We start from the raw sequence: 18523 nt of genomic DNA on the forward strand, positions 1-18523 counted from the left end.
TATTCTACAGGACTCCTGAAATTGTCCCTCAGCAGCTTACCGCTTGATGATTGCCTCTGTTGCTTCTTTCTGGCCTACAGCATATTGGGAAATCAAAACATCACTTCCTGGAAAAACAAAGAATCCAATGAAACTGTAACACAGATATAGAGTATCAGATCACACAAACATCGCTCATCTCAACCAGATCAAGCTAACTCAAGGAAAACACGTTAGAAATGAATGTGTTGGTTATTTTAAGTTGACATCATGGATTTCTGGATTGAACGTCCAAATGCATTGAACATAGTGGGGGGGGGTTAAAAGGATCTGTAATTATTCTATACAGTACTTTTGTTAGATTGTTTTTTAAACATTTTGATGAAAGTTTACTAAAGTTGTATAAACTAGCGTGGACATGGGCATCTCATCTGTTAGACCAGAGTTTCAACTGCACTCAGCTCACATGAAGACTGTCTATTTGCCAGTTGGTCAGAAACAATCTAGCAATACTTGCTAGGGACTGATACCTCGGTGTGCGACTTAAGCATGCTTCCCAGAAAGTTGATTAAAGTACAACATTTCCAGGAAGTATTCAGTACCTTGGAGCTAAATCAGTGTACCCTGCGGATGAGAACAGCACAGCAAGAACCTGTGGCAATACAGGAGAATGATTAAAAAATGCCAACAATTTATACTCCCAGGAGTGCCCCAAGGATGGAGTATGTGGCTCACAGTCAAAAAACTCTAGAAGTTTCAGAGCTGCACAACACAACTACACGTAGTTTAAGGCAATATTCCTTGGACCTAGTTTAGGTTTTGATAGGAAGCATTCTGTTTAAAAAAAAATATCATCCGCTTTGCTTCCTTTAAATCAAATTTCCAAATCACAAAGCAACATGACAGCAGACACTGTATGAAGAAACCTGTGTGATTTTGCACTCCGAAGAAAGACCCTAAGACCCAGGAGAAAAAGATAGTAAAAGCGTTCTGAGTACTAAGGGAATGAATGTATGAAACAGATTTATACGCTCCTCTCACTGCGCTATAGAATGAATGAATTTGGAGCAGAATGCATCATACCTTCTTGTCTGCTGCCCTCTGCTGGTTCTGGGGAAAACAGCCTTGCAGCCTCACCATTGTGATTTGAACTTGAAATCTTTTTTATAAAAAAACAAGAATAGGTTGTAATATTATTTTGTCGGCTAGTCAAAACAGACTGACGCAGGAGCAACACAATGAAATTAAACAGAAAATTCGAAAGCAGACTGCGCTCAAACATTATGAAGAGGTTACACAGAGAAACAAGGGGAAGGGTTGGTGTTAGCTTCAGAGGTTGAACTTTTTTCAAACAGAAAATCATATATATAATAATAATAATATTGTAGCTAATCTAATATTCTTACTCATTCATTCAACCAGCATATGCAAACTAAGTAGTGCGGATCACATCTCCCTCCAGCTCAATGAAAAATGTTGAGCTTTGAAACTTTAGCAGTAACTTGTTTTTAAATTGAGATCATAGGTGAAGGTTCATGGCCCATTGCACAATCAACACCAAGGTTGAAACAATTAGCAAAGAAACGAGATGAGTCAAGCAGAAATGTTGAATTGACCCCGCAGTAGGATTTTAAAAGCCTGAAGGGCTTGAGGAATGTAGGCGCGTTCCAGTCTTACTGAGAAATTGCTGAGAAACAATTAGTTTGAGTAAGACATGGTGAAGTGATTATCAATTTCTGAACAGTCAAATTACAAGACAAAACTGAACTGGCAGGATGGCACTTTGGGCATTTGGGAGAAAGAAGTGAGGAAACTTCAATAATAATAATGATAAAATATTGACAAAGTAATCCATATGAGTGAGTGAAAGAATATAATTACCTTCCAGATGAGCTTGTGTAACATGCATAAAAAAAATGCATCTTATACAAGCTCACACAGTGTCTTGGCCAAAGATCCCCAATACAAAGAGAGCCAATCACTTTTTGGTTGTTTATGGGACACTATTATGTGCAAATATATTGCAGCTCTATCTAGAAATACACAATCGCTGCACTTTACAGAAAACTTTGTGAAGCGCCTCAAAGCATTTGAATGTGATTATATCAAATACAAAGGATATTAAGTGTCTTTAATCAAACTTCCTTCAGGCAAACGGGTATCAAAAAAATCCACTTCTCACACAAGCTGCTTCCATGACCTCTCTGGAGGAGATTGTCAATTTAAACTCCAATAATGGGCAGTTATGATGTGTGAACCCACTTCCCAAAGCATCCAGATAGCCAGCAGAATGAGGAGACTTTCATCCCACCAGTCCCACATTTGGTTTAGCACCTTTTACTTCAGCACAATGTCTCAAATTGCTTTACTGGGTACACTGTAAAGTGGAACGATTGTCTTTTATGGGAAACACAACAGCCAATTTGCACACAGCAATGTCCCACAAGCAGCCATGAAGTGAATGACCAATTTTATCTGGGGGTATTGCTGGCCAGGACACCAGGAGAAACTCACATCTCTTTTCAAATACTGTCACGGGATCTTTAACACTCAAACAGGCAGACAGGACTTCAGTTTAACAACTCGTCCAAAGGACAACACCTCAAACAATACAGTGCACTCCATGGTGTATCAGCCCAGACTCTATGCGTTCCGAGTCCTGATATGGGCTTGAACCCAGAGCCTTCAGACTCCGAGACAGGCAGGGTACCAACTGAGCCTGACTAACACACTGAAATCTGGCTGGTAGAGACAACAGTGTGAAAATTCAAGGTATCACCATGTCCACAGAGGAATGAACTTTTATGCTTCTGCCACTATTAAGTTACCAATTAGCAATCTCCATCTCAATTAAAATACATTTAAATGTTACACAAGACTTCCTTACCCGCTGTTGTACTTTGCAATTGTTGTTGTCGTTTTCATAGTGTCCAGCTACCTTTGTTCTGAAGAAACTATTTACATTTCCTGAAATTATAAAAATAATTGTATGTGAATGAAATACAAGTTCATTCTTCTTTCAGTAATCATACTTTGGAGAATTTAAACTCGATCGGGCATCGGGTTATTTTATGTCATCTGTACTCGGTGAAAAAATCTCAGAAGTGCTTGATCACACAACTTGTTTCTTCTCTCTTCTTGTGAATCCATTGACTTATGTCTGGATACGATTCCACAAGTGTTGGTTACCCTCCAGTTACTTGTCCAAGTGATCACCCTCAAAAGGAAGTGCAATGTCACAGCTAAGGTCAATACAGTTTTCATTAAACTTCACATACACGAGCACTTTCCAGCACAGAGTCACTGGATAGCAAGAAGGAGCATGAAACCTCCTCGTTTTATTATTTTAAACCCCTCTTTAACCGGAAGTGTCCAAACTGTCATGACTGAGATCAGTGAGGTCAAACTAGACACTCCAGGTCTGTACAACTTAAATTTCACTCTCAGTAATAGCTTTTCCAACTGAACAATCAAAGGACCGTCACTTTTAAGGTTTTCATAAATATTTTAAAGTTTATAGGTAGAGGGCTTCCCTAGATTTAAAGGGTTGCCAGTACTGTACAGCTACTGTATACGAGTACAATGTTCAGTACATTACCTGTACATTTTAATTTATTGTACAGTGCTGTACAATGCTCCAAACCTTGGGGAGTCAAATAATCAATACTGATGATGACTCAGCTACATGCAAACAGATATCTTTACACACTTTGCTTTATTTATGCAGGGTTAGAATTTAATGATCAGATTGCAATGTCTCAAATCCTCACCAGCACGCTAACAATTCAACGAACGGCAAAGACCCAACACAAACCTTGCGAAGCTGTTCCAATCGGCACAGCGACGTTGGACGTCCACTTGTCAAAAGAAGGTTGATTTGCAGGCAGAGCTGGTGGGATGTAAATGGAATTTGTGGATTCCTCTGCACAATACGGAGAAATAACTTCTTTTAACTTTTTCACTGAAATTCGAACATTGTTCCTGTAACCACCAGTGCAGGCAATGACCTCTTCAATCTCATTCGATTCTGACTCCATTGTCGTCTGTGGTGTTGTTTCTTCTGTGAGAGAGAAACATTCATTCAGAATTCCAGCTGCAAATCTGCTCTCTTTATTAACAGTCATTACGCTGTCCTGTGGGTTTGCTGACACTCATCTAAGACATTCCCACCCGCCCTGTTCACCGGCAGCTCATGCGTTCACATGTATAATGTTCCCACTCAGCCCATGTGCTGCTGGTCCTCAATTCTCTGATCCTTAATCCCGTTCGTTCACACTTTTCCGGGTTCACACTCGCGACATCGTTCACTATCCGTTCCGAGAGATCACTGGCGATTTCTCTCGCCTGACGCTGACCTCGCAACTCTCTCCGTTAAGTTTCATTCACAAATTTCCACTTGCCGATCCCCGCGTTTTCTCCCAACGCACAACCCCGGCACTAACCGCCCGGGATCCCATCAATGGGAGCAGGAGAACTTTTTTTTAAAAGAAATCTTCCCGGTGACAGCAGCAGCAGCAGCAGCAGGAGGAGTGGGGGGGGGGGGGGGGAGTCAGGATGGGGCGGCATTAGGATGGGGGAGGGGGGGCATTAGGATGGGGGAGGGGGGGCATTAGGATGGGGGAGGGGGGGCATTAGGATGGGGGAGGGGGAGCATTAGGATGGGGGAGGGGGGGAACATTAGGATGGGGGAGGGGGGGCATTAGGATGGGGGAGGGGGGGCATTAGGATGGGGGAGGGGGGGCATTAGGATGGGGGAGCATTAGGATGGGGGAGTATCAGTGGGGGTGTGGGGGGGGAGAGAGAGAGAGAGATTTAAACAGTCAGGGACACAGTAAACGGTCTGGACACTTGGACAGCGGACTGATACCCAGTGTCAGCCGGAGAAGAGGAAAGAGCTGCTGTTCCAATGCCTTGGTGTCAGACGGGTTTTGTCTGACACCAAAAAAAAAGGTGTTTTTTTTTGGGGGGGGGAGAGAGGAGAGAGAGGAGAGAGAGAGGGGGAGAGGGGGAGAGAGAGAGAGAGTGGGGGGGAGAGCAGACACTGTCTCTGTCACAGCGGGAGTGGAGGGGGGAGAAGAAAAGTGACCGTTTATTTCAAACTGAAGCCCTGGGGAGTGAACACTTACAGTGCAGTGGCCGGGAGTCGGGTTCCCCTCCAGAGGCCGCGGCTGTGCAGGTGCCCAGGGCCGGGGTGGGTGGGGTGGGGTTCGGACCGGGAGCCGCCGCCGCCGCCGCTCCTCCGGTTTCTCCTCTGTGTTATATATATATATATAATAACCGGCGGCGTTGTCGTCGCGACCACCCGCTCAGCGCCGGGACGAAACACCCAACCGTTTCCCGGAGCAGCGCTTTCGACACCACAGTATTGTTGTCAGTTTTTTTTTGAGGGACGGGTGTGGGGGGGAATATAAAGACACGGAATGTAATCGGATTTAAAGAAGAGGATGTCATGAGTTTTTGTTTTTGGGGGATATTGATTGCTTTTTATTCAAAGAAAAAAAAGAGAGAGCGCGCGTTTGGGGTTTTTGTTTGGGCATCGGAGGGAATGCTGGGAGTGGTGAGGGAGGGAGTGAGTGAGTGTGAGAGTGGCGAATGTGCGAGGCTGAAGCTGAAGCCGAGTGACTGACTGACTGACTGACTGACCGGGGCGGGCGGGCGGGCGGTGCTGGTGAGGTGGTGTCGGTGGTGGGTGTCGGTGTCTCTCTCTCTCTCTCTGGGCTCGGGTCCCGTCTGCGCTTCGGAGGCCTCATGACATGCCCAACGGGGTCGGGGTTGGTGCCGGCGCGGGAGCGCGGGAGCGCCTCGGGGCAGAGCCGCCGCCGCCGCCTCCCGCGTCTCTGCCCTTCTCCCCGCGTTCGTTGCGTCGATGGCACGTGCACCCGCGCCCTTTGCGGCCGCGTTTTGCTGACCGGTGGCAACTCTGCCCACGGTCACCCCTCCCCCCCATGTTCGGTGCCGGGGGGGACCCTGTCGGACACAGACCCAGGGCTGACCCTTTTATAACGCGTTAAAGGAGGTCGAGGCGCAGCACTTGAGGCGTGTTTTACGCACATCTGTCCTCTCCCCGAGGGGTCTGGTTGGAACATTAACTTTTCCAGGAGGAAGAGAAGTGGACAACAGAGACTGACTGAATCCGATCGCTGTTCACAAACCTTGAATATTCATAGCTGGTCAAAGTCATTCCTGGTCACAGCAACACCCCCCCCTCTCCCCTCCTCCCCTTCCCCCCTCCAGGCTTTCACCGTAATAAAATCAGCTGTCAATTGCCCCGTTTCCTGGTTTGCACTCGATTTGTTTTGGGTCAGAGACCTCTCACCGCGTTTGCGAGTATCCGAACCAAACTTGAGAATTTCTTGCACCCCCCAACCCACCCACACGTGGAAATGGGGCATTCATTGTGCGATGCATTTTTTAATGACATTTGTCAGAAAATGAAAGGCTTAGATGGATTGTCTTTGGATTTTTTTTTTTTTTTTCACAGTGAGTTTTGCTTCTTCAGCGCGGTTTCTGGGGACACGGCTCCAAAAATGCACGTGGATGTGAGAAATACTAGAGGTTAAAATACACGCTGGATTGGGGAAAATGCAGCCACTGGGAGTTTTTATTTAATTATAATCAATGGCTTGCTGGATAAACTGCAATCGGTTTGGTATGGTTGATGTATGATTTTCATGTGGTTTATTGTCCTGTTTTTCTTGACAGATACTCTGACCTTTCCAATTCCTGAATAATTACAGTGGTTAGCAATGGCTGCACAGATATCAGAAACAGACCAGATAAAACAGGTAATTGTCTTAAGATTGTAGTCTCATTGAAACCAAGTACAGTTGCCCAGTTAAGCATTACTTATATGGATTGTTGGAATATTGCGTCCAGGTTTGGTCACCCCACTTTAGTTAAGACATCACTATGTAGTATATTGTGTGAAGTGCTTGGAGACGTGGTAAGGCACTTTTATCAAATGCATGGATTAATAAAATTATTATAGAAGAGGTGCAGAAGAGATTTACAAGTTTGATGCGGAGCATGAGCGGTTTGGCCTGAGTTGACTGGAGGAATTGAGACATTTTCAGTTGGAACAAAAAAAGTTGAGGGGTGATCTGTTAGAGGTCTTTTAACTTATGAGAGTTTCGATTGTCAATAGGGAGAAATTATTTCCCCTAGTCAGTGAGTAGAGTGACTAGAGGACATCAATTTAAGGTAGGTGACAGATAAGGAAGATAAGGGGAATTTTTTTCTCACACAGAGTAGTTAGGATATGGAATGCCCTGCCAGGAGTGATGGTTGAGGCAGAATCCATATTAGCTTTCAAAAGGGAAAAGATAAATACTTAAAAAGGAGGAAACTACAGGGGTGTGGGGAAAGGCCAGCTAAGTGGGACTGAAACAGTCACCCAAAGACACGATGAGCCAAATGGTCTTCTCAGCTGTAAATGTCTAATGTACTACAGAAGCATTGCATGGTTTACAATGACTTTTTCCCCCTTTCTGCAATTATAGTTCAAAGAATTTTTGGGCACGTACAACAAACTAACAGAACACTGCTTTATGGATTGTGTAAAGGACTTCACAAATAGGGATGTGAAAGCAGAAGAGGTTTGTATATACTTTTAATACAATTATTTTTTCTTCCTTACATTTGAAATACACATTCCCTTATCTCATAACTTTTGTTAAAGCTTGGAGCATCTTTAAAATCTGGGGTCCAGAATATAATATACAGTAGTTAGCAAAGGACTTGATTGGACTCAACACAAATTGATTTATACAAAAATAAATATACAGTTAAGCTCAATCATAACCAGTAGTTTGGGTTCATAAAATTTTTCGATCAATTTATAACCGAAACGCAACACCAGCAGCAACCTGGTGACCCAGAAGTGAACTTTTTTTTAGCAAACCAATCAGCATTTTGAAAGAAGACAGCTGGCTTTCTGCACACATTTTTTTGATAAGTAACTGGGAGTCAGCATACTCCAATCGTGCTATAAGCAGGCCTATGTTATAACACTGCACCAATGTAGTTAAAGACCCAAGAATAGATTCATCTAATGAACATTTTCTCTCTCTCTTGCACTCCCCCTCCACCCCCACCAATAGTTTCAACATCTGCAATGGTATGGGGCGTTTTTTTGTTTATTGCAGAAGTTTCTCAATTTATTTTGTCAATGGATTCTGGTGGACTATGAATAGAGGCCCAAAGTTGCAAGGATTAAGAGCAGCACATTCACACTTCCAGAACATCAAGGCGCACAAAAACTAGACTCATCCCAACCTGACAAACATTTTAGTATAACAGTATATTTAAGTTTCCTGATGGGAAACCTTTAAGTCTTGATTTCATATCTTCTCTATAAATATAAGGCTCAGGAGTGATGGAAGTGATATCTTGGAGCCTGATGCAGAAATACCATTTTCAACATAAATGAGCAAGAAAATGTTGGGTGGCAGGAAGTGGAATCGTGAATTATCCAGTTACCAATTAAGTATATAATTCAAATCAAAGTTAAAGTGATTTCCTTTTTAGAAAACTAGTTTGGGGCAGGGGATAGAAAAAAATTGAGGCCCTGGAAATGTCTATATTTCAGTGAGCTAACTTTGATTTCACATTGTTTTTGTTACAGATAACTTGTACAGAGCACTGTCTACAGAAATATTTGAAGATGACGCAAAGAATATCGATGCGTTTTCAAGAATATCATATTCAACAAAATGAAGCTTTAGCGGCTAAAGCAGGACTTATTAGCCAACCTCGAATATAAAATGGACCAATTTGGAGGAAGGCACAAACCAATGCAAAACAGCATTCACAATGGTGGAAGAATAGCCATGATGTTTTTTATGCCTACAGCGCTTGGTGCCAACTAAGATGCAATTAATAAATTCTTACAATCAAGTGAAGGTACAAGAAAACAGGAATTTGTTATCTCCAGTTGACCAAATGCGGTTTATTTTGAAAGTAAATAAACGGACCATGTACTTTTCATTCATTTGTAAAGCTAAGTCTCCTGTAATCATTGAGGTCAGAGTTTATAATGATGGTGGAATAAACGTTGGAGCTGAAGTCAGTGAGGTACTCTTCTTTTATTCAACATCATCTTCTGCCAAATTCTGTGCACTCACATCTGCAAGAAAGCGCTGATGCAAGAGAAAAGTGTTAGAATTTTCTTGTTCTCCGGAACAGTAATAAGTTTATCCTACATACATTTCACTTTTTACTTCTGAACAGACAAATTTAGATATTCACACTATGGCTTCAAATAATACACCACATCTGTGAAAATACACTAATAATACAAAAACTCTGATGCAGCAAACGTTTGTAATATAGTCCACTAATATAGTTTACTTCAAATGTCACATGGTTGGATAGGAAAACAAGTCAACCTCATTTACAACAGGTCAAAATGAAGTGCGTTACACATTAGGCAGAGTGTGTGGGGACGAACCATCTTGTCTCCTAAGCAAAACTGCCTATTACCAGAGTAACAGGTTACTGCTTCAGTCTAACTGCTGTCCCAGTTCAAAGGGATAGGAAAGGGGAAAAACTTTAAATGCAGTAGATAAATGACTTAAAAAGGATTCTTGAAGAATATGGGAGCAAGCAAAACAATGGAATTAGATTTAGTGGCTCATGGAGAAAAGCATCAGCACAGATTTGATGGACCGAATAGGCCATTTCTGTCCTGTAACATTCTCTGATTCGATGATAATTTTAGCAAGTTAGACCAAGTTATATAAAAAAACAATTTAATCGCAATCTAAATTTATAAACACTACATAACTCTCAATCACAGGGTCGTCAGATTTTGCAATATAAAAGAAAAGATAACCTTTGTTGAGCACTTTAGCTTATCTGTAAATTTCACATTTCAAGGTTTACACTTCTATATCTTAAAGTATTTTAACCATTTCAATAAGTGAATAAAGTGTTTGCAAGAGCCCCTTCCCCACTGAAAAAAAATGAACACACTTCTATTTACAAAGAGGAAAGAAATATTGTCATACCTGTCTAACAACAGGTAACCTTTGGATGAGCATTTGAAACACCGGCTGTGGTAGTGTTTGTTGGAGGACCTGTAACAGTTGCTGGGGCTGACCACATACAGACACGGCATTACTTAAATGGTCGACTCCTCTCTCATAGTCACCTGAAAATAAACAAGCATTTGGCCCTTTGTGAGATTAATCTATTTAAATCATATTAGAAAGAAAACGTCGGTTCCTTCATTCCTCTCGCTCATTTTCTCCCATACCCCTCCTTTTGCCAAAAGTTGGCAGTTGGCCTCTGGTGACAAATGACTCATTCAGTTAGAAATTTGTCAAATACAAGCCAAGAGGTGGATGTCAGCACAGCTCATCACACTGAGCTGAGACTGGACACAATACATCCTTTTTCATTTCTTCTCTGCCTCTCTTTCCCTTCTCCCCTTTCCCCTCCACCCACAAACAAACTCTACAGTTCATAGTACTTTTGTTAGTCTGTCTTAATTTGTTCATTTAATGCCTATTTATACTGTACTGCAAAAATGCCAGAAAAATTCAGTACAAGTCACATGATTGTAAGGTAATTAGTATTGGAACTCCAGCTGCTGAGATCATCTTAGAATTCTCATTTTAAGGAACCATTTTTAATATGATTGAAGAAGAGCCAGTTGCACTCACAGCTCTAAACATTAAATTAATGATCCCTGATTAGTGGAGCAGAGCTCTGTGCATAATCTCCTAAAACACCAGCAATTAAAAGTAGGAAGCATAAATCCAGCTTTCTATTTTTAAAGCTGTATCTGCACATATTTCTGATTGGTGTTCACATCGAGGATAGACTTTGTGAAGCAACCTTAATGAGAGCAACTTGGTAGCTAGTTTAAAATGAGAGTTAAAAAANGTGCGTTAAAAATAGAGGCCTTCCCAGATCCAAAAGTGAACAATAGCCGATTCTCTCCAACAGAACCATTCAGCTCAGAGACAGAATTTCAATAGATCTGTTTCATTCCCTTAGCCCTTTATTAGAGTGGATGAGGGATGTCTAGTTCTTAAGACTATTTATTCTCACTTTATGTTGGAACCGAGTTGAAATCTGCAGGTTTAATGAACATTATAAGATAAATATCAAGGGGCTCTAAAATGTGTTTTATTATTAGTGAATAGTGGAGACATCACAGAATTTTTATGAACTGACATGAACCAATTGTTGAACATTTACCTCTGGCCAGCAATTCTTCTCCAAATTGCACTTCTTCAAGAAAGAATTTCTGTACTGCTTCAACATCTTTCATGTCCGGTAACTAGGTCAAAAAATAACAATCCATCAGTTATGAAAATCTATATTTTTAATTGCACAACTCCAAAAGAGGAACCTGTTTAATCCCGCTTAAAATAATTGTAACTTTCCTATGGTGCTATTTCAAAAGAGCTCTTTAAGTGTCCTGGCCTATATTCTTCACTAATCCAGGTAGCAGCTTGTCTCAATTTGTAGCATTTTGAACACCACTGGATCAAAATGTTGCAGGTTCAAGCCCAATGTTGAGAAACAAACTTCCAGCCAAATTAATCATCTGACAAAATGGCTGTTTGTGGAATCTTGTGTGAACAAATTGGCTGCCACGTTTGCCTACATGAGACATCAATTACTTGACACAGTCACTTCACTTGACACCATTACGTGCAAAGTGCTTTAAGACATTTTGATGTCGCAATCACAATATAAAATGGAAGGATTATCATTCTTTTTTTTGAAAAAAAGGATCCGTTTGTTGCATTGTTGTTTGTTGGATGTTATTGGTGCAAATCAGCCGCTACATTTGGGTACACAACATTCACTACAATTTAAGAGTAGTTCTCACATGAAGTACTTTGGGACATTTTAATGTGTAATAAGGCACTAAATCGAAATAAAGCATAATTTAACTAAAATGGATAAACCAATTTCATTTAGGACCAATAAGGGAAAGGAGACGATCTTCTTGCCATACTGGGTTGAATTGAAACAAGAGGTGAAAGGATGGTGCATTGAACAACTGCATCATTCTAGCCCTGATTTATTTTCAGTAGGACGCCAAATTATACTTTTCCACATGAATGCAGTCTTAAGCAACATTTAAGGTGTCATGATTCAATAATCTGTTCAAAATCTTGGCGTATGTCACACCCATAATTAAAAATATCATAGACAAAAAGGGATTGATTAGCATTTTAGTAGGTTTAAATGGGATGGCTTTGCCAATTTTCTCCCTTCATTCTCTCACTTTTTGCTGGCTATGATTGCGTGGATGTCAGCTAACCTTCACTACGTCATTCTTCATGTGTAAATTTACAGAACAAGCAATCTGTGGGATGTCTCACAGCCAACAACCACACGTGTACTTTCAGAAGGGATTACTGTACAGTTATCGGGAATTCTGGGCAGTCATTAGGAACCTTGTTGATTTTCCAGGCTCCAATGAGGTCAATCTAGCACCTACAGCTGCCCCAAGTGATAACGGTGCCCTATGTGATATCAGCTTTCGCACAGAGGAAGGAATGAACTGTGACCTTCTCTTTCGTAATGGGTTACTGCTACACTAGCCTTCATTCATCACATTATTGGGTGGGTAGGGAGAATTTCTGCACATCAAACACAGAACACATAAGGGTTCGAAAGAGGTTGTAAATACACAAGTATTTTCAGCAGGAAGTCAGTGTATAGATACAAGCACTAGGTCTGACCTTGCCAACAAAATCATTTTCTTTAGCCTGTTGTCGCTGTTTTCTTCTTCCTACGAATACAAATCACAAGATGTGAGAGTCAATTATGAGGACAAGTAACATGAAGCGAAATAAAATGATATTTTTTAAAGTCTTTGTATTTGGGGCAACAATGAAATTCCACTGTGCAGATACATGTTAGGGTTATTTTGTATGCGCTCTTCGACCACTGATACTTCAATCATCCTTCAAATTAAGCGCCCCGGGCCACCCCTGGGGGAATGGGCATCAAAGTTAAATTCCGACAACAACTTGCATTTATATAGCGCCCTTTACATGGGGTTGCGTCTTGGAGTGGTTAACACTGACCAAGCCGAGAAAAGATGATCATAGGCATTGTCAAAAAAGGTCTTCAGTTGTGAACTGAAGGCAGGTGAGGAAGGAAAGTGGAGGGATTGAAACAGAAAGTTCATAGTTTCAGGACATTTCCACACGCCTCTGTTTATCAGTAGTAAGTAGGAATGTGTTGTTAGTCGATTGGCGGATCGCTTCCCTGGTAATAATTCCTCCAAAAAGTAATAATGGTTTGGTCACTCCTAGCCATGACTGTTTGTGGGACACTGCTGTGCGCAATTGGCTGCTGGGTTTCATCGGCAAAATATAGTCAATTCACTTTACAGTATATTCTGAAGCGCTTTTGAGAACCACGTGATAAGGCGTTATATTAAATGCAAGGATTATTATTAGTAGTAATGGTTTCAGGACACAGTGGTGGAAAGCATGGTCAATGATGGTGAAGTGGACGAGAGATGTGCAGGAGGCCTAGTGAAGGCAGCGGCGAGTGCAGAGTAAGCAAGTCGGAGAGACAGGGAGGTGCCAGAGCATGAAGCAATTTGTACGTGACTTTATCCTCATCCAACACGTGCTCATTTTGCTGGAGGGATCCATCACTGCGAAACACTGGAGGAACGTGAAGGAAAGTGCCGCGTTTCACCCACACAACATACAGTCAATTCACGCTACCGCACATCCTGTGAAGCGCTCTGCGACGTCTCCGGGACGTGATAACGGTGCAAATACCAAATGCAAGGTTTAGTATTAGTATTATTAATAAAAAATCCTTGCATTTGAAAGGTCGTATTTAAGAGAATCTCACAGCGCCGGAGGGGGCCATTCGGCCCACCGGCCCCGTGTCGGCTCTTTGAGAAACCTATGCAACCAGCCCCACCTCTTGCCCCTGCTCTTGCCCCATGGAGCCAGTCCCCTGCAATATATATATTTTTTTCTCCCCGTTTTTTTTTAAGTGCCTATCCAATCCCTTTCGGAAAGCTCTACCACCGAATCGGTTGTCAACCGGGAGCCTCTTTTGAGAGCGACCAGGACATGAAATCCACACAGCTCTGTGCCTGGGTCTCCTCTTCGGCGTCAGGCCGGCGGGGCAGGGCCGGGGGGGGCAGGGCCGGGGGTCAGGGCAACAAGGGCGGTAGTGTAGGCCAGGCCTCGGCAGCCCTCAGGTGCACCACCAGCACCAATGGCCGCTGCGGGGACGAGGGTCGAGGGAGCAGGAAAGAGAAGAAGACAACTCACTTTCCCGCAACTTTCTCTTGAAGTCCGGGGCGCTCCTCCTCTTCCTGTCGAAGTACAGGCAATACCCGACCAGGGCCACCCCGACGACTCCGGCCACGACGGCGCCCGTTTTACCGACCAGCGACATTCCCGGGGACCGCGGCTCAGCCCGTGCGCCGCCGCACGCCCGCCCGCCCGCCCGCGCACGCACGCACGTACGTACGTCCGCACGCACGCACGCACGCAAGCGCGCTCGCTCGCGCAGCCGCTCTCCGGTCCTTCACTGTCTAAACTCTGAACTCTGACCCCCCCCATCCATCCATCCACCCATTCCTATGCTGGCAGCGGCCTTGTGACTAATTGAAGGCTGAGGTCGCCATCTTTGTGACTGGCAAAAAAAAAAAAGGGTGCAGAGTGGGAGGGAGGGGGGGGTGCGTGGCAGCTGACAGCAACCACAGCTGTGATCAGTTGCTAATCCTTGCCTTTCGCCCACAAAATACAGTCACTTCGCTTTACAGTATATTTCTGTGCGGCATTTTGAGACGTCTCACTGACACGATAAAGCACTATATCGAATGCGAGGGTTATTATTATTTCTGTATGATTATTACATAGCACCTTATGCCGATGAGACATCTCAAAGCGCTGCCCAAGATATTATTGGATAAAGGTTTGTGAATCCTGTGCACTTCCAGTTCGTTGCCTCTCTCGTTTTTTTTTGAAAAAGTGCGCGCGCAGATAGGAGTTAAACCATTTGATCGGTGCTTTCATTCTGCATTTTCGTTTTTTTAAAAGAAGACACTGCACTCAACAATAATTACGTGTGACTCGGATCTATTTCCAAGTCCATTGCCTCCCCTGTGACTGCAACACACCATCCCACCATTGTAGGATAAACTTTCAGTAACTTTACTCTCACTCTCTGGACCTCTTGCTCTAATCCCTTCATCTCACAGCCTCACTGTCTGCTTTCAAATCCTGTATAAAAACAGCCTCCTTCACTACACTTTTGGCCACCTCTCCTCCCCCACCATTTGGGTTTCCACTCCATCTCTGTGAAGTGCTTTGAAATGTTTTCCAAATGAAAGGCACTGGCAGTCTCAAGTTATCAAAGTACTTTTGAAATGATTTGACATTAATACCATATCAAATGCACGGGTTATTTAATTCCAATGGTGTGCTTAAATGTGCCAGTTTTTATTTCTTCTCAAGTTGCCCTCCTCTCAGCTCCACAGACCATTGTTTCACCTTCTCTTTCACTCGTTTGCTCAAAACATTGGCTTTTTTTTCTTTTAAAGGCAGTTTGCATTCCTCATTTTCTATTTCAGACTTCCCCAGCATTTATTGTACCCTTATTTCTGTCCATATCACATTTAATTTCCATTCAGAGTTTACGTTTGTTTGTTGGGTAAATAATGTTTATGTAAAGGGAATTACAGGCACCCAGGAATTACTAAAGTGGGGTTTGAATTGTATCATTGTCCCTTTGTGCAATAGTCCGCTCCCTCATTTTCAGCGGCCTCTATATATACACACACGTACACACACACACATATAGGTATACGTATAAATACATAGATGCAGTCAGGATATTGACAGTATGATGAGTTAAGTGGTAGTGACAAGTGAGTTATCAGTTTACTACATCTGTTGAACTGTTTAGTAAATTTTAACCTACAAATAGTCATTACGCTTTGTAGTAAATTCCTATGAAGTGCTTTGAGACATCGACAACGTGATGAGGTGCTATATCAAATGCAAGGATTAGATTATAAATCTGTCCACAAGCCATAATTTTTCAAGACTAGAGATCAATGTGCATGATTTTTTTTTGCATCACCTGCATTTATGTTATCACAGCCAAATAAATTCTTCCCTTGGTTTGTAATGGGTAATACATTTAGGCAAACACTGCTGCGCTTGGAGAATAATCCTGAATCTGCATACACAGGCATACTGCAATGTTAATTGCATTTCCCTTTCAAGAAAATTATGCAATATTGTTTGCAGTACTTCAACAGTGATCGATTGTGATCCACATCATTGCATAGTTTGCAACATGGTGAGTTGGGTTCCTGATCTTAGCTGGGTTAAAAAGCCAGATTAAGGGCAGAAACCTAACCTGCAGAAAGGGAAAAATTTTAAATAAGTACCAGTGAGCACGTCATCGAGGCAGCTCTCATTCGTATCCTCATGAACAGGCTGCCACCTTGCCTTCTCAGCGGGGAATGGTACGTAATGCAACCAAGAGCATGACAAAAGGTGGAAAAACAAAATGCTGACAAAACAATCATTCAAAACAGTTTCTTAAAACTTGGCCTTTATTAATACTCTGTACGGAGCTCCATTTTATTTCACATTACGATACACCAGCTTTGCAAGTGGAAGAGAGAGAAAAAAAAAGTTTGCTCTGCTTTTAAAAAAATTAAGCCATCGTCAAATTTTTCTCCCCCACTACAAATGTGGAAGAAAAAGTCCATTGTATTAACTACTACAATTTCACACTGCTGTCAAGAAATAGAAAAAAAAATCAAACATAAGATGAATGGACATTGATTTGTTAGCAGTTCTATGGAATACTATTACAATCCACCTCAGGCCCACTGCTGTTCTGAACCACAGTATCATAATATACAAACAGTCTAGAGCATTCACGCTATTACTCTACAGCATATTAACAAACATTGGAAAGGGACACCAATTCCTTAATGTACAGTTCAGGTATGGATAAAAATTGATAAAATAATCACATCTATACACAATGTATGTGCAAACTGTATTCTTTAAATACATGGTTCTGGAAGAGTTGAAATATATACAAATTATGCAAAGTAGTTCCCCATGGCTCTACCCATGGACTGAAAAACGTTCACAGCCATCTAATGGTAACTGTAGTTTGTTTTGTCATTGCCATTCTCGTACAATTCTTTTTAAAAAGAAAAAATATGTAGGTTGCACAACTTGCTGGGTACGTACGGTAACAGAAGCTGGACCAATGGACCAACCAGCCTTCTTTAATAGGGCAACTATAGTAAGTACAATTTACCATTAGGCAGTGTGACCATAAAGCTAGACAACTGAGTGCTCAGGATATGAAATTCAAGACAGGCGACCCTGCTTTCAAAATGATTGAAATCGTAATTCAAGGTTTGCAGCATTTTGGGAAATGAGTGAACAAACCTGGAAAACGGAACCAAGTCTGAAAATATCATCTTTTCTTTCTGGTTTTAAAAATACATAAAAAATACAAGTTTTATGTCCATTGCCTTGTCTGAATAAATATACTTCACAAGTTGCAAGATAATACAATTTTTTTTATTTTACACAAAATTCTCAGGTCTAGAAATTTTTCTGTTAAATAACTTCATTGTTGTGATATATTTTTGAAACTTTTTTTGTAATAAAATAAAAACTCTGCAATTACATATAAAAAGAGACAAGTTAGTGTTGCTGCAGAAATTAGTCTACTGAAAACCAGTTTCTCCAACGGGACTGTAAACATTACAAAAATTTAAATAAGAAATCTCACTTGCATAACAGTGTGCTCAAATTCAACAGCAAAAAAGCGGAAGACTTTTTTTTCTCCATTAGTTTCAGTTTTCAGTAAACTAAATTTCCTGTAACAATCTATTTCATCTCGTTTCCACATTACACAAAATAGGGCACTCTGCTCAATGTGTACTTTGGCAGTTCAACATTGCTAATGCTCCCACAACTAAGACTGAATCGGAACGACTACCCAACGAATGAACTGAGCTGACTGGGCTCGTAGTGGGCATCTTCTGTTCCATAACCAACAAAGCTTTCTTCTGGTGCACTTATTATTCTGGGCGAGTCTTCTGAGGAAAATGGTCACATTCATTTCATTAAATCACTGAGAGGCCGTTTCTACAAAGTGCCTTTTCATGTAATAGAGTGGACAGTAGTCGTTAATGAAGCTCATCTCCACTCATCTCAAATTACATTCAACTCTGTGCCTTGCAGTGTTAAAAGGAACTGGAAGTTAACCAGGACTGGGAAAGGTCCATTTAAATCCCACTGACAATACACAAGTCCAATCAGCTAAGTGCTTCCTATGCTAATGTTCCAAGATATTTTAGCACTTGTGTTATGGCAGCAGATTGCTGGGGGAAGAGGGGTGTGTGGGGGGGGGGCGTTTCATCACCTACATTCTACTGCCACACTGTTCTGGGCTGGTGAAGCAGAGGAAGGAGGACTCATACCAGTTTCTGAAGAGGCAGAGGATGTACCTACAGCTGCAGGTGTAACTGCTGGGACAAAATAATGTAAGT

At 41.9% G+C, this 18523-nt stretch overlaps 4 protein-coding genes across 11 annotated transcripts in view; 1 reads left to right on the plus strand and 3 right to left on the minus strand.

Moving 5' to 3' along the window:
• Positions 1 to 6194, minus strand: part of LOC121849679 (TALPID3 protein-like) — a 47492-nt gene extending 41298 nt beyond the window's left edge. For all 4 annotated transcript variants that reach the window (XM_042338000.1, XM_042337997.1, XM_042338001.1 and 1 more), the window contains exons 1-5: positions 6132 to 6194; positions 3794 to 4036; positions 2867 to 2946; positions 1063 to 1138; positions 41 to 107 (exon numbers count right to left, since the gene is read on the minus strand). In XM_042338000.1, coding sequence (XP_042193934.1) covers positions 41 to 107; positions 1063 to 1138; positions 2867 to 2946; positions 3794 to 4036; positions 6132 to 6144 — 479 coding nt within the window. In that variant the 5' untranslated portion in view covers positions 6145 to 6194. The remainder of the gene's footprint in view (positions 1 to 40; positions 108 to 1062; positions 1139 to 2866; positions 2947 to 3793; positions 4037 to 6131) is intronic.
• Positions 5616 to 8976, plus strand: timm9 (translocase of inner mitochondrial membrane 9 homolog). 2 transcript variants are annotated; one of them, NM_001292165.1, is made up of 4 exons: positions 5616 to 5664; positions 6682 to 6764; positions 7479 to 7574; positions 8603 to 8963. In NM_001292165.1, the coding sequence occupies exons 2-4, from the start codon at positions 6726 to 6728 to the stop codon at positions 8738 to 8740; spliced, it is 273 nt and encodes a 90-aa protein (NP_001279094.1). In that variant the 5' UTR covers positions 5616 to 5664; positions 6682 to 6725; the 3' UTR covers positions 8741 to 8963. The 2 variants fall into 2 exon arrangements, with proteins under 2 accessions (NP_001279094.1, XP_007891503.1); XM_007893312.2 differs by having other exon boundaries at positions 5620 to 5647; positions 8603 to 8976.
• LOC103178513 (mitochondrial import receptor subunit TOM20 homolog) lies at positions 8907 to 14442 on the minus strand. Its single transcript, XM_007893314.2, has 5 exons — positions 14253 to 14442; positions 12687 to 12736; positions 11185 to 11266; positions 9987 to 10129; positions 8907 to 9116 (listed from the first exon to the last, which is right to left on the minus strand). The coding sequence occupies exons 1-5, from the start codon at positions 14377 to 14379 to the stop codon at positions 9063 to 9065; spliced, it is 456 nt and encodes a 151-aa protein (XP_007891505.1). The 5' UTR covers positions 14380 to 14442; the 3' UTR covers positions 8907 to 9062.
• A 2092-nt stretch (positions 14443 to 16534) lies between these two features.
• arid4a (AT rich interactive domain 4A (RBP1-like)) overlaps positions 16535 to 18523 on the minus strand; it is a 48218-nt gene continuing 46229 nt past the window's right edge. For 2 of the 4 annotated variants that reach the window (XM_007893308.2, XM_007893305.2), the window contains one exon: positions 16535 to 18499. In XM_007893308.2, coding sequence (XP_007891499.1) covers positions 18393 to 18499 — 107 coding nt within the window. In that variant the 3' untranslated portion in view covers positions 16535 to 18392. Of the gene's footprint in view, positions 18503 to 18523 lie in introns of all 4 variants that reach the window. The other 2 variants (XM_007893306.2, XM_007893304.2) reach the window with 1 other exon arrangement.

The sequence above is a fragment of the Callorhinchus milii genome, unplaced genomic scaffold (assembly GCF_018977255.1).
Source record: "Callorhinchus milii isolate IMCB2004 unplaced genomic scaffold, IMCB_Cmil_1.0 Scaffold9, whole genome shotgun sequence".
Taxonomy (NCBI): Eukaryota; Metazoa; Chordata; class Chondrichthyes; order Chimaeriformes; family Callorhinchidae; genus Callorhinchus; species Callorhinchus milii.